This window comes from Mobula birostris, chromosome 2, assembly GCF_030028105.1.
Source record: "Mobula birostris isolate sMobBir1 chromosome 2, sMobBir1.hap1, whole genome shotgun sequence".
Taxonomy (NCBI): domain Eukaryota; kingdom Metazoa; phylum Chordata; class Chondrichthyes; order Myliobatiformes; family Myliobatidae; genus Mobula; species Mobula birostris.
Genome location: NC_092371.1, coordinates 42,093,486 through 42,107,964, shown reverse-complemented (window position 1 = coordinate 42,107,964; position 14,479 = coordinate 42,093,486). Strand labels below are relative to the sequence as shown.

General features: G+C 39.4%; 1 protein-coding gene across 7 annotated transcripts in view; it reads right to left on the bottom strand.

Moving 5' to 3' along the window:
* ripor3 (RIPOR family member 3) overlaps positions 1 to 14,479 on the bottom strand; it is a 193,766-nt gene that overhangs the window by 28,211 nt on the left and 151,076 nt on the right. For all 7 annotated transcript variants that reach the window (XM_072239973.1, XM_072240012.1, XM_072240003.1 and 4 more), the window contains 3 exons: positions 11,922 to 12,061; positions 8,255 to 8,408; positions 3,233 to 3,368 (listed from right to left, as the gene is read on the bottom strand). In XM_072239973.1, the coding sequence (XP_072096074.1) occupies positions 3,233 to 3,368; positions 8,255 to 8,408; positions 11,922 to 12,061 (430 nt within the window). The remainder of the gene's footprint in view (positions 1 to 3,232; positions 3,369 to 8,254; positions 8,409 to 11,921; positions 12,062 to 14,479) is intronic.

Sequence of the window (14,479 nt, the reverse complement as noted above, 5' to 3'; positions counted from 1 at the left end):
GTGGATGTAAATGCCATTGGGAGATATCCGTTGAGCAGGTTACCACACTCTTCTTGGACACTGGCATGATTGAAGCATGCTTGAAGCAGGTGAGTACCACACACTGCCAGTGTGGGAGGTTGAAGATATCCATGCATACACAAGCCAGTTGGTTGGCAGAGGTCTTCAGTACTCGGCCAGGCAGTCTGTCCAGACCGGATGATTTCCTTGGATTCACTCTCTTGAAGGCAACCCACACATCATCTTCAGATACTGAGACTAAAGGATCATTGGCAGACGTGGGGGTGTGCGATGTTTCTTCCCTGTTCTGGTGGTCAAAGCAAGCATAGGAGGCATTGAGCTCATTTGGAAGCGAAGCTCTGCTGTCTCCTATGTTGTAAGATTTAGCTTTATTGGAGGTTATGATATTCAAACCCTGCCACAGCTGTTGAGCATCCCTCGTTGATTCTAGTCTAGTCTGGAATCTTCACTTTGCCTGAGAGATGGCTTTTCAGAGATCATACCTGCACCTCTTGAAGCATTCTTGATCTCCAGATTTGAATGCCTCTGATCTGGCTCTCAGCAGGTTCTGGATTTTACTATTCATCCAGGGCTTCTGATTGGGGAAAACTCTGAAGGATTTCGTGGGGACACCCTCATCCACAGCTGTTTTAATAAAGTCTGTAACGATCCTATTGGGGTCATTCAGGTTCTCAGATGGTTTCTTGAACACGGCCCAGTCCATTGATTCAAGGCAATCCTATAACCATTCCTCTGCCTTGCATGAACACCTATTAGTTGTCTTGCTCTCTGGAGCTTTGCTTGTTTTGGCTCTGTTTGTATGCAGGTAGCAGAAGTAGAACCAAATGATCTGACTTGATAAAATATGGTCTCAGAAAGGAGTGACAGCCATTCTTTATTGTGGTGTAGCAGTGGTCTAGTGTGTTGAGACCTCTGGTGAAACAGGTTACATGCTGGTGATAACTGGATAGGGATTTCTTCAAATCGACCTTGTTAAAGCCACCAACTACAATTGAAAGGTTCCTTAAGGTTGTTGTAGCCGGGAGAGTTAATGGGGACAACCTCCCACTACCTATTAAATGCTCCCAATGACATGTGCCTTAAATAGCCTCTGACAACCAAGCCCAGCTCCTAGCCCGCACGTGTGGCTTAGCTACTGAAGTATCTGGAGCTGGAGTCCCTAAGGCAGTCCTACATTGAGTTCAACGCTGACTGGCAACTCCTGCAACTTTGCTGGTACAAGCTGTTTTGATCTCTGCCGTTCCTTTGGGTTCATCAGATGCATGGAGAGGGGGAGTTTGCTTCATGGGCGACAGCTTGGTCTCCATATCATACAGCCCAGGCTTGTGTATCTAGACAGCTAGGACACAATATCCATGGTTGACTCTAACCAAAAGAGGCCTCAGACTCAGAGATAATTTGAAATATGTCAGGATAGGCTGTTTCTTGTTTGCAGACAGCATCGTGCTTGTGAGCGCTTGTTTATCATCAGCCACTGGTGGTATGTAAACAGTGGTCAGAATCACGTATGAGAACTCCCAAGGGAAATAGAATGGTCTACATTTAATTGTTAGTTGGTCTAAGTCAGGGGAACAAGTAGTCAAAATAACCCCAACACCCATGCACCAATGAGAATTGACTAAAAAGCATATGCCACAACCTCTTTCATAGAAACACGGAAAACCTACAGCACAATACAGGCCCTTCGGCCCACAAAGCTGCGCCGAACATGTCCTTACCTTAGAAATTACCTAGGGTTACCCATAGCCCTCTATTTTTCTGAGCTCCATGTACCTATCCAGGAGTCTCTTTACAGGCCCTATCATATCCACATCCACCACCATCGCCGGCAGCCCATTCCACGCACTCACCACTCTCTGCATAAAAAACTTACCCCTGACATCTCATCTGTACCTGCTTCCAAGCACCTTAAAATTGTGCCCTCTCGTGTTAGCCATTTCAGCCCTGGGAAAAAGCCTCTGACTATCCACACGATCAATGCCTCTCATCATCTGATACACCTCTATCAGGTCACCTCTCATCCTCCGTCACTCCAAGGAGAAAAGGCTGAGTTCACTCAACCTATTCTCATAAGGCATGCTCCCCAATCCAGGCAACATCCTTGCAAATCTCCTCTGCACCCTTTCTATGGTTTCCACATCCTTCCTATAGTGAAGCGACCAGAATTGAGCACAGTACTCCAAGTGGCGTCTGACCAGATATAGCTGCAACATTACCTCTCAGCTCCTAAACTCAATCCCACGAATCCTTACCAGAATTCGAGGTTTGATCTATTCTGAGATTCGAAGAATAGGTTTCCGACACATTTAGGTATATGTATTACATGCATTTAACGTCTGCTTATTCAAAAGAAAAAAAATCCTCATATTCATTTAGTTCCTGGATCACCTTGATTGTGTCATAACTTTTTCAAGCATGAAAAATCTGTAATGTAAACTACACACAAAATGCTGGAGGAATTCAGCATGTCAGGCAGCACCAATGAGGGGAATAAACTGTCAATGTTATAGGCCGAGACCCTCCATCTGGACTGTCAACTGCTCATTCCCCTGCATTGATTATGCTGCCTAACTTGTTGAGTTATTCCAGCATTTTGTACTTCTCAAGATTTCCAGCATCTGTAATTTGCAAAATCTTTTGTGTGTTTGTGTGTGTGTGTGTGTGTGTGTGTGTGTGTAAATGTAAGTTATATTTATTTATTATTAATTCATCCTGGAGTTATTACTACAACTGAAGGTATACTGTTCACCTGTAATTTTCAACATGAATAAACAGAAGTTAAATTGAGATAAGATGAGCTATGTTGAATAATGTTGGCATTTTTGATTATGCTACTCAGCCAACCAATTCAAGATACACAACAACAAGACAAGTCATTAAATATAATTTTAGAATGACATTTTGGCATGTGATATCATACAATAACAAATAAGGGCTGTTGTGAACATGCACAATAAATTTTATAAAATATAAGGAAGTCTTTTATCTTATAACCTGTGGAAACTTTACAACAAAAATAAAAAGGGAAATTAATCCAAAATATTATAATTATAATTTTGGTGAAGCTTTCTAATCTTGATATCCTTCCTACTTGTCAATACATTCTAAGCATCATTGCAAGCGATATGTCATCGAACCAATTGTTCTGAGTCTTCCTCTCCTTAGCTCAGTGATGATATATTCTACACAATTGTGATAATTTTCCACAAACCTTCTTCCACTGATTTAATATTTTCTGACTTCTCATAACAGAATGGAGCTAGGGCTTCCAACACCTGGATCTGCTGAGAGAGTTCCTCTAATATACAGTTCTCAATGACCAATACAGAATCAATTGATGAAAACCTCTGAAATGGAAATAAAATTATTCGTGAGGTTTAGGAACCAAGATATTATGAGGATCACATTTAAAAAGAATATGCAAGGTACACCAAATATGACGACAGGCAAAATGTACATAGTAAAATACACCCTTGTAAACAGTATTCTCATCCAGCTCATCAACTTCATTAAATATTGTTACATCATTCATACTAGCCTAACAGTGTAGTTAAAGGGTTAATAGAATTCATGTGAAATAAGATCAAGAATAAGCCATACTGCCATCAAGCCTGCTCTGTCATACAATGACATGTCTTTTACATCAAATTCACATTTTTCATCACACCCACACCCACATCCTTCCTTTTGCTCAAGTTCAAGGCTCTAAGGAGCAGAACCCTCCGTCCTTGCATATGCCTTAAGTGGCACATCAAGCCAAGTGCTGAACTATGGTGTTTACTAACTATTTTTCTTGTCTATTTTGAAAACTTTCAGATGAACGTATGAAAGTAGATTGTTGAAGCATCGTTTTTGGATGAATTAGTCTTTACAATATAAAGACACAGCTGGATGACATTAAATAAAAGCAAAAGAGAGAACTGAATTCTCTAAAGCTGTCCCTGAAGTGAACTATCTTCACTTCCTTCCCACTAGTGTCAGTGGTAAGGAAGCCAAATGAATTAATTTCAAGAAGACTAGAATATAAAAGCAAGGGTATAATTCTGAGGCTTTATAAAGTGCTAGTCAATCCATACTTGGAGTTTTTAAGCAGTTTTGGACTCCTTATCTAAGAAAAGATGTACTGGTCCAGAAGAGGTTCATGAAAATTATCCTGGGAAAGAAGGGGTTAATGTATGAAGAGCTTTTGATGGCTGTTGACCTGTACTCACTGAAATTTAGAAGAATGAGGGGGATATCTTATTGAATATTGAAAGATGCAAATAAAGAGGATGTGGAGAGGTTGTTTCCAGTAGTGGGAGAGTCTAGGATCAGACAGCACTGCCTCAGAATACAAAGACTTTCCTTTAGAATAGGGATGAGGAGGTATTAATTTAGCCAGAAGGTGGTAAATCTGTGGAGTTCATTGCCACAGACAGCTATGGAGGCCAAGTCATTATCTATATTTAAAGTGGAGTTTGATAGGTTCTTAATTAGTCAGGGTATCAGAGGTTATGGAGAGAAAGCAAGAGAAGGGGGTTGAAAGGGATGATAAGTCAGCTATGGTGGAATGGCAGATCAGACTCAAAGGGCCAATTGGCATTATATCTGCTCCTATGTCTTATGGTCTTATCCCAAATACAGAGATGCAGATTATTTCATGTTGTCCTTGCTTCAAACAACTATTGATGGTTTGGACAAATAATTATCATTATAGCTGGTCATGTGAGCTATCCCAAACACAGAATAGGCTATGTACTTCGCTTGTCTCTGCCTCTAACACTCATTGGACAAATAGTTATCAGTGTAACTGGTAAGATAGCAAATAAACAGAAATTGACTTCACAGAGACCTATCTGGCCTCACATTATATTACAAAGCTTGGAAAGAGTTGATACTCAGAAAAATCTCTAATTCACCACAAGCAGCATTTTCTTTCTAAAATTCCCTCTGCTTTCTCTGTCCTGAATTGGGAAGATAGAACGGCACAGCTAATGGATCCACAGTGGATTTTTATTTATTGTTGGCAAAATTTGCATTTAAACAAAATGAGAAGAAATCAGAATTGTTGTGCTCATTCTGATTACATGCAGATCACTGATAGGCTGGACATTCAGGGAAATTACACGTGTAAAGCAGTGTGCCTCCAGTAAAATTTGTAATTGGTTTATTATTGTCACATGTGCTGAGTGAGGTACATTTTCGCTTGCCGTCATATAGATTGTTTTAAAAACATAACTGCATAGAGGTAGTAAAAAGAGGAAAGCAATAACAGAATGCAGAATTACAGTTATAGAGAAAGTGCAATACAGGAAGACAAAAAGGTACAAGTACCATGACGTGGTAGTTTGTGAGATCAAGAGCACCTTTAACATACAAAAGGTTCATTCAAGTGTCTTATAACAACAGGATAGAAGTATATTTTCCTGCTAATATATTTCCTGTTACATCATTCACCATTGGTTCCTTTTACCCTGACAAGAGAATTCATATTTGAATACATAGATTGCATTTTCACTGAACTCTCAAACACCCATGTCAGCAATAACAAATATCCTACAGTAATTCTCAGAGGAATAATGATCCAAAGCTATCCTGCCAAGGGAGAGATTGGGAATCATGACCAAATGCTGAATTAAAGTCAAGATTTTAGAAAGGGTTTTAAATGAGATGACAGAGGAAGTGAGGCAAAGTGTATAGGGACAGAATTCAGACTACAATGTTGAAACTATCACCACTGGATCAAAGAAAGAATCTGTGCATAGAAGGCCTGAACTGGAAAATTACTCATATGAAAAGCTCTTTAAACTTCAAAATGGAAGCTTACATTTGATGCAGTGGAGTTACAAAACCGATGTTGGTCTACAGGAGCTCGTGTGATGAGGGAATAGGAGTTCATTCATAACAGCATAGAATTACTAATGAATTGGTTGAACAGACAAGATGGAGCTTTGGTGGAGAGAGAATTACTGTGACAAGTTCACCAAGGATGGTTCAATATAAAATGTAGTGGGCCAAAGACTGAGGATAAAATGAAGCTATAAGCAGTAGTGAGGTGGGGTTGTGAAGCTAATGAGGAATGAAGGATTGGAAGCTCTGTTTGGTTACAAGTAGATTGTCAGTGTTGTAAATTAACATTCAGTCTGAAGTGGTAGCCAGAGGGGGGTGGGGGATGGAATCAGGAGAAAAAGATATTGAATTTGCGGCGGAGATTGAAAACTGACTTAAGAATTTAAATACTTAATGTAAGGAAACAATACTTCTTTCAAGATAGCAACTGACTTAAAGCAAGAAAGGTGATAGTGGATGTCATCAACGTGCATGCAGAAGGTGAACCCACAGTTGTGGATTTTGTCATTCCAGATATATGTAACCAGGTGACCATCGGATCTTATTCAGTATTGTTAAAAGTGTACTTAGGCATCCATCCGGGTAACGCTAGAATAGTTCTCTATGCCTTTAAGGGAGACGGTGATGTCATTACGCATGCGCGGGATAGTGGGGAGACCATTTTGCTTTCTGCTGAAGACGTGGTAGGGTGTTGGAATTGGGTTCCTCCCGGAGTGTGCTGGGCATGGTGAGGAAAGGTGAGCATTAATTGACAACAATATCCATGTGCATTTGTTTATGCTTGTTGGCGGATCGAGAATATCAGTAATTTGACATGTTTTACATATGGCTGCTTTAGATTTCCACGAGTGAAGGAACCAACGCTGGGTAGCGTGGCTTATACGAAGTTCCTCACCATCCAAGTAGGTCAGTCTTCCTGCAATTTAACTACCAGGCAATACCTTGTAAAAGTTGTGCCAAAGTGTACCTTTTGTCTAACTTTATTGTATCAGAACTGATTGTGCATGTAACCGCGTAACGTGAATGTTTAGTCTCCATTTGGAAGTTCAGCACGTGTGTACGTCTTAGATGAGATGTATTCGCTTAGATTTTTCGCTGTTATGTATAAGATGCAGGGTGGGTGGGATTCTAATGTTGTTTGTACAGTATTGTGTTCCTTCAGGATTGTCACTACTTTATTAGTTCTGGTATTTTTTATACTGCTTACGCAATTCTGTCCATACACAAGGGTGTGGATCAAAAGTTAAGATTGTAGTGGCAAGAACTGGTTGTAAATTTGTTCGTTTTGTTTCGCGACCCTCTTCTGGCACTTAAACATGTAAAACAGATACAGGAATTAAAACTCTAGCAACTGAATTAAATGAAGAAAGGTGATAGTGGATGTCATCAACATGCATGTGGAAGATGAACGCACAGTTGTGGATTTTGTCATTCCAGATATATAACACTAAAAAAATGAAGTGGATGGAGAATCCTAAGGAAATGCAACGGGACTCGGGAGTCCTCATACAGGATTCCCTTAAAATTAACCTCCAGGTTGAGTCGGTAGTGAAAAAGGCGAATGCAATGTTGGCATTCATTTCTAGAGGAATAGAGTATAGGAGCAGGGATGTGATGTTGAGGCTCTATAAGGCACTGGTGAGACCTCACTTGGAGTACTGTGGGCAGTTTTGGTCTCTTTATTTAAGAAAGGATGTGCTGACGTTGGAGAGGGTACAGAGAAGATTCACTAGAATGATTCCGGGAATGAGAGGGTTAACATATGAGGAACGTTTGTCCGCTCTTGGACTGTATTCCTTGGAGTTTAGAAGAATGAGGGGAGACCTCATAGAAACATTTCGAATGTTAAAAGGCATGGACAGAGTGGATGTGGCAAAGTTGTTTCCCATGATGGGGGAGTCTAGTACGAGAGGGCATGACTTCAGGATTGAAGGGCGCCCTTTCAGAACAGAAATGCGAAAAAATTTTTTTAGTCAGAGGGTGGTGAATCTATGGAATTTGTTGCCACGGGCAGCAGTGGAGGCCAAGTCATTGGGTGTCTTTAAGGCAGAGATTGATAGGTATCTCAGTAGCCAGGGCATCAAAGGTTATGGTGAGAAGGCGGGGCAGTGGGACTAAATAGGATAAAATGGATCAGCTCATGATAAAATGGTGGAGCAGACTCGATGGGCCGAATGGCCTACTTCTGCTCCTTTGCCTTATGGTCTTATGGAAATGCACTGAGTAAAGTACTCTGTTTCAAGATAGGAATACATAGGAGTATGTTCTTGAAAAATAAATTCTGTGACAGGAAATATTATAGCATATCTCAACACTCTGAATAACCATTTTATGAATTCTTTTAGAGTGAATTTTCAAAATCTGAACATCATAATGCTGGGATTACTTGTACGATGAATAATACCTGTAGAAGCCTCTTGCATATCTGCAGATGTGTTAAAAGGATGTTATCAAGACACTGGTTCCTTGATGTTAGGGGAAATGATCCTGCTGCAGTAATTCCTAAATCTCCACTCTTGGTAAACTGACAAACATTACCTTTATTGTATGTGCCATATCTGTAAAACAGGGGAGTATAAATGAAAAATAAATTGTAACAAACACTTCTCACAGCAATCAAGCAATTAAATTTTAGAATTTAATTAAAAATAAGATCATAAGATATAAGAGCAGAATTAGGCCATTTAGCCCATCAAGTCTGCTCTGCAATTTTCCTCTCAGCCCCAATTCTCCCTGTATCCCTTCATGCCCTATCAACCTCTGCCTTAAATACACATACAGACTTGGCCTCCACAGCTGCCTATGGCAAAGAATTCCACAGATTCACCACTCCCTGGCTGAAGAAATTCCTCCTGAACTCTGTAGTAAAAGGACGTCCCTTTATTCTGAGGCTGTGTCGTCTGGTCTTAGACTCTCCCACCATAGAAAACATCCTCTCAACGTCCACTCTATCAAGGCCTTTCAGCACTTGATAGGTTTCAATGAGGTCAACCCTCATTCTTTTAAATTCTAATGAATACAGGCCCAGAGCCATCACATGCTCTTCATGTGACAAGCCACTCAATCCTGGAATGATTCATGAATCTCACAGCATTCAAGATATTTTAGAATTTAATTAAAAATAAGGAAATCCTAGTTGGGACTAAAACATAAGAATATATTTAAAAGCATATAATTGCAGTAAAAAACATTGCGGCCTAATTCATGTGAATCAAATATACAGCATTCAGTAATGCTCCAGTTGTCCATCTAATCGTCTTACTAATTTGGTTTTCTTGACCAGTTATACTTTTTTTCAATTTAATTTCACTTTAAGTCCTAAATTATTGATCTAGTTTTGGACCAGAGATAATTATTGTAATTTTATTTTCTTTTTTAGAGGTACATGGCACAGGAATTTGGTCCACACGGTCCATGCCACCCACCAAGTAATCATCTATACCAATAGCATTTACGTGCCTTGGTGATTGAAACAGCTCATCCAGATAACTTTTTGGATGTTGTGACATGTGTGCCTCTTCAATTTTTTCCTTCAACCCTTGATTCTTTCTCAACTATCTGTAATTAGTTCTTGAAAAGAACATAGAACAGTGCAGCACAGGAAAAGGCCCATCAGGCTAAAAATCTGCGCCAAACACAATGCTGCATTAATCTAACACTCTTCCATCTGCACCTGACCCACATCCCTCCATTCATTGTATATTCAAATGTCTATCTGTTTCTTAAACATCTCTATCATATCTGCTTCTACCACTCCCCTTGAAGCCTATTTCAAGTATTTACCACTCTCTATGCAAAACAAAACCTGCCTCACATATCTCCTTTAAACTTTCCTTCTTTCATCTTAAAGCATATCCTCTAGTACTTGACACTTCTACCCTGGGAGAAATATTCTGACTGTTCATCTATGCCTATTATAATCTTATAAATTTCTATCGGGTCTCTCCTCAGCCTCTGACTCCCCCCCAAGAGAAAGCAATTCAAGTTTGTCCCACCTTTTCATATGAATCATAACCCCTAGTCCAAGCAACATCCTGATAAACGTCTTCTGCACTCTCCCTGAAGCCTCCAATTTCTTCCTGTACCTGATATCACCTTCTTCCTTGTACTAATGTTCCAATGTTTGAGTATGATTATCCAGAAAGTACCATGTTATTTATTCTTTTCACTCTGATGTTAGATGCCCTGTTTCTCTCACTATGACTAGGGGTACTCTGCCAATTTTTTTTTTTGGCTGAACAGTACAGAGGAAAGCCTAAATAAATATACTCTGTCATAAGAAATACTAGCCCACTCTAATTCTTGCTACTGTACTTTCATTATAATCCTAAATTTAGGTTTCTTGTTACCTGTAGAAATAATGATTTTCATACTTGTCTTCTCATAATTGTAGCCTCTCTTCATAAGTTGACTGATTAAACCTTGGTTTCATCCTGTTGGACTTATATTCTACCCCTTCCAAGGCCCACTATCTCATGGAGCACACACAAAATGCTGGAGTTACTCAGCAAGTCATGTAGCATCAATGGAGGGGAATAAACAGTTGATGTTTTGGGCTGAGACCCTTCATCAAGATCATCTCACCTACGTTTTAGTGCCTCTCACCAATTATACCCCTTAAGTTTTCGTGCTTTTGGATGAGCAGGGCTCCAGACATCTGAAGCATTGCTTCCTCAATTTCACATTCAGCCTCCTTGATGAGAAAAGCCAAAATACCATTTCCCTTTCAGATGATCACTTCAGCCTCTGTACTATTTTTAGTAATCTGCATATATGTACACCTACATTGTGTGGCACCTCCTCAGCTCTTAGCACCTCACCACAATCTGTTTTTCTTGGTTCCAAAGAGACTGATCTAAACATAAGTTTATATCAAGTGTAATTTTGTTCACATACTGCACTTGATTTACCATGCTCCATTGCAAGTTCTTATATCCTTATTCATAATTCACTCTGCCTCCTAACTTAATGTATTTGCAAACTAGGACATGAACTCAAATCATTTATATATTTGTGAAAGCCCAAGGCCTTCTAAGTAAAGCTACTGATCATGTCAATCCAAAATCACACAGAGATATAATGGAAAAAAAAAACTGCTTTCTTTATTGTGCAAACATAAAAAAAACTAAAATAAAACCTTATACCTCCAACTGAGGTAACCAGGACTTGTACTAATGTAAAATTATGCATCTGTGAGGTAAAATAAGATAAACAAAAGGCTAAATAACCTTGGTATTCAATTTTATGTTGACTAAAACATACTTGCTTAGAAATAATTTGGCACAATTTGATATCACAGAATAGTTCTATTGTTCATGGGCATGTCACTTCAAATTTCAGAGCTGATAGTCAATTAGGCACATCCCTTCACCTCATCTGCAGCATGTTCAGGAGTGAAGAGGGCCAGCAATTAGAGCTCAGGCCTTGAGAATGACTAGACATCAGGGACTGCTGGTGACCTGCTAAGTTAGAGTGATGGTGTGTAGTCAGAGATTGGGAGCCAATGGGCAGAGGGAGCCGAGAAGGTTCCACTGTTGGGAGGAGGGCAAAGAAGCAACCTTGAGATTTTGAAGGTTGAGGCTAAATAGTGCATGGATATGTGGTCAGGTATTGAGGGGATTACTAGTCAGTGCAGTCTGATAGAGCAGTTAAGGTTTCCAGGGGAATTTTAAGTTATAATAAAATATTAAATGGACTGGAATAATAACACCGGTTTGAAACCTTTTCCATGATGCCCCTTGATATAGCTAGAAGTGACCGACTGCAATTGTTCCTTCGAACAAAGTGATATTAATTTACCAGGAAAGGTGAATGGCTAATCCAGCAAGCGCACAGTAATGTAATGGTGGGTTTGCAAGAAGTTCATGAATAGAGTTGTAGAATTTGACATGGAAGTTAACAAATTTCACAACACTTGTCGGTGATAATAAACCTGATTCTGATTCTGGAAAACATCATAATTGCAATCATCTTTGGAACTAAGCGTGTTTCCACCATGTGGTCGAACTGAATAACATCATGCAACAATTCCTTGACCTTAAAGCACAGTTGTCAACTTTATTGTTACTTACTTTACATGCTTCATCCTAACACTCCCATTGCATGAAAGATTATCTTCAAGTGAGTCAGCATTTAGGAAATTGAAGCTTTCTAGGACTGTTTCAACACTTAGACTGATAGTAGATGCATTTTTGCTCTCTGTAACTTCTTTCTGTTTATAAAAAAGAATGCAGACTTTAATACAAAAGTGTTCCAATTGTTCAGTCCAATCTTTAAGAGTTACTGAAAATAATGGGATATACTACTTGTTTATAAATAGCTTCCACATTATATAGTAATGACACCATAAATTCTATTCATTTCTAAGTTCTTTTTAGAGGACTGGGCTGCATTTTTCAATTGTATTTATTTGTCTACAACCGGTAATTTTCAAAATATTTACTCTCTTATCTGACGAATTTAGCAAATTTATTCTCAAGCTTCATTAAGGTTATTAATGCCAAGGGTAGTAGGGTGAAAAGCTCCTATTAAATATTCCCAATGACGTGCATCACTAATAGCCTCTGACAAGCAGGTACAGCTCCTGACCTTTGCATATGGCTGAGCAACTAATCCTGGTGGAACTGTTTCTACTGACAGGAGAAGGGACGTCACCTTAAAACTTATCACTTCAGGCAAATGGAGCTTGTCAGCCGTGGTTGGCAGCTCATCTAGGAGAAGGAAAGCTCTGATCTCAAACCTCCACTGCTTTGAAGCTGTACCCGCTCACGGGGAAGACTTTGTGTGTAAACCCCGAGGAAAAACCTGGAGCTGGAGTCTCTAAGGCAGTCCTACATTGAATTCAATACTGACTGGCAATACCTGCCATGCCACTGGTGCCAAATTGTATCAGTCTCTGCTGTTCCTTTAGATTCATCAGCTGCAGGGAGAGGGGGAGCCAGCTGCATGGACAGCAACTTGCTCTCCATGTAGCACTGCTCTGGCTTGCATATCATGTAGACAGCTGGGATGCAACAGCTATGGCCAACCCTGATCAACGGAGGCCCTCGATAAGTTCAGAGTATAAAATACTCAAATTACAGTAAGAATTATAACGTAGTTTGGAAAACATATTGCATGTAATAAATAAAATGGTCTTTAAAGAAGAATCAAGATAAAGGTAGCGAAGGTGAAATAGTGCAAAGTATTAATGACCAGAAAGTACTTGATACCAAATTTGTATTTGTATTTTTTTCAGACTTTTGACAATATTTCTACCTTACTAAGGAGCTGATCATTGGAGACAAGGATAACGTTGCCAGTCACTAATTAAACCATTTATATGTTTCCTAAATACATTCGTAAGGCCAGTGATGTTGTAGGGATGGAACTGGACTCTCTGACGGCGGTGTCTGAAAAGAGGATGCTGTCCAAGTTGCATGCCATCTTGGACAATGTCTCCCAACCACTACATAATGTACTGGGTGGGCACAGGAGTACATTCAGCCAGAGACTCATTCCACCGAGATGCAACACAGCATCATAGGAAGTCATTCCTGCCTGTGGCCATCAAACTTTACAACTCCTCCCTTGGAGGGTCAGATACCCTGAGCCAATAGGTTGGTCCTGGACTTATTTCCTGGCATAATTTACATATTAGTATTTAACTATTTATGGTTTTATTACTATTTAATTATTTATGGTGCAACTGTAACGAAAACCAATTTCCCCCAGGATCAATAGACTATGACTATGACTATGTATAATATTGAAAATACAAGAATTTAATAATTATACAATGTTCACCTATTGGCTGTATTGACAATATAATTTCCTGCCAGAATTTCTGTATTACCTGTCAATGTTTGCATTTTTTCCTGTAGAAATCAGTGATCTCAAACATTCCTCAAAAAACATGATAAGTGTGATGCTCGTTATCGCACCAATTTTCATTTTCGGCAAAGAGCCTTAAATTAGGGGCACACCTAAAGGCTAATCTTGTTTCCATGGGATCTTGCTAGGTACAAACGAGTGCAACAAAGTAGGGAGAGACCTGATCAGAGACAAGGAATCCCAGCCTGAGAATTACTTCATTTAGAACCTGGCAGAACATTTATAATTTGGTACACTGAGTCAGGCCAGATGTCCTGGAGCAGAAGAATAGGTTAAGAAGCCTTACCATTCAGTACATGCCCTTTCTCTTTTCTACCATCAGGGAAGAGATACACAAGCATGAAGACTCACACTAAATGATTTCGAAACAACTTCACTGCCTCCACTATCAGATTTTTGAATGCTTTATCATGTAAGTAATAATAAACCTGATTCTGATCTGCTGAGTATTTCCATCCTTTCAGTTGTTTTTCATTAAATAAAACTCAGATTTGACAATAAAATATGCTTAAAGTAAGTTAGATTATCTCTTTACAGTATCTGCAAAATATTAAATGGTTAAAGAATATAAAATAAAAAATCCCAAGCACTTGCAAGCTAAGTTAAATACCATTCAACAGATTTAAGTTTAGAGCTGCCATAATTGATTAGAACCCAGCTATGGGTAAATAGCCCTACTGCCTTGTGGGCAGCCTCGGGACAGACAATGGGAGTAAACCCAGACAGAAAATCATTAAACATCCTTCCAGCAGCCCCT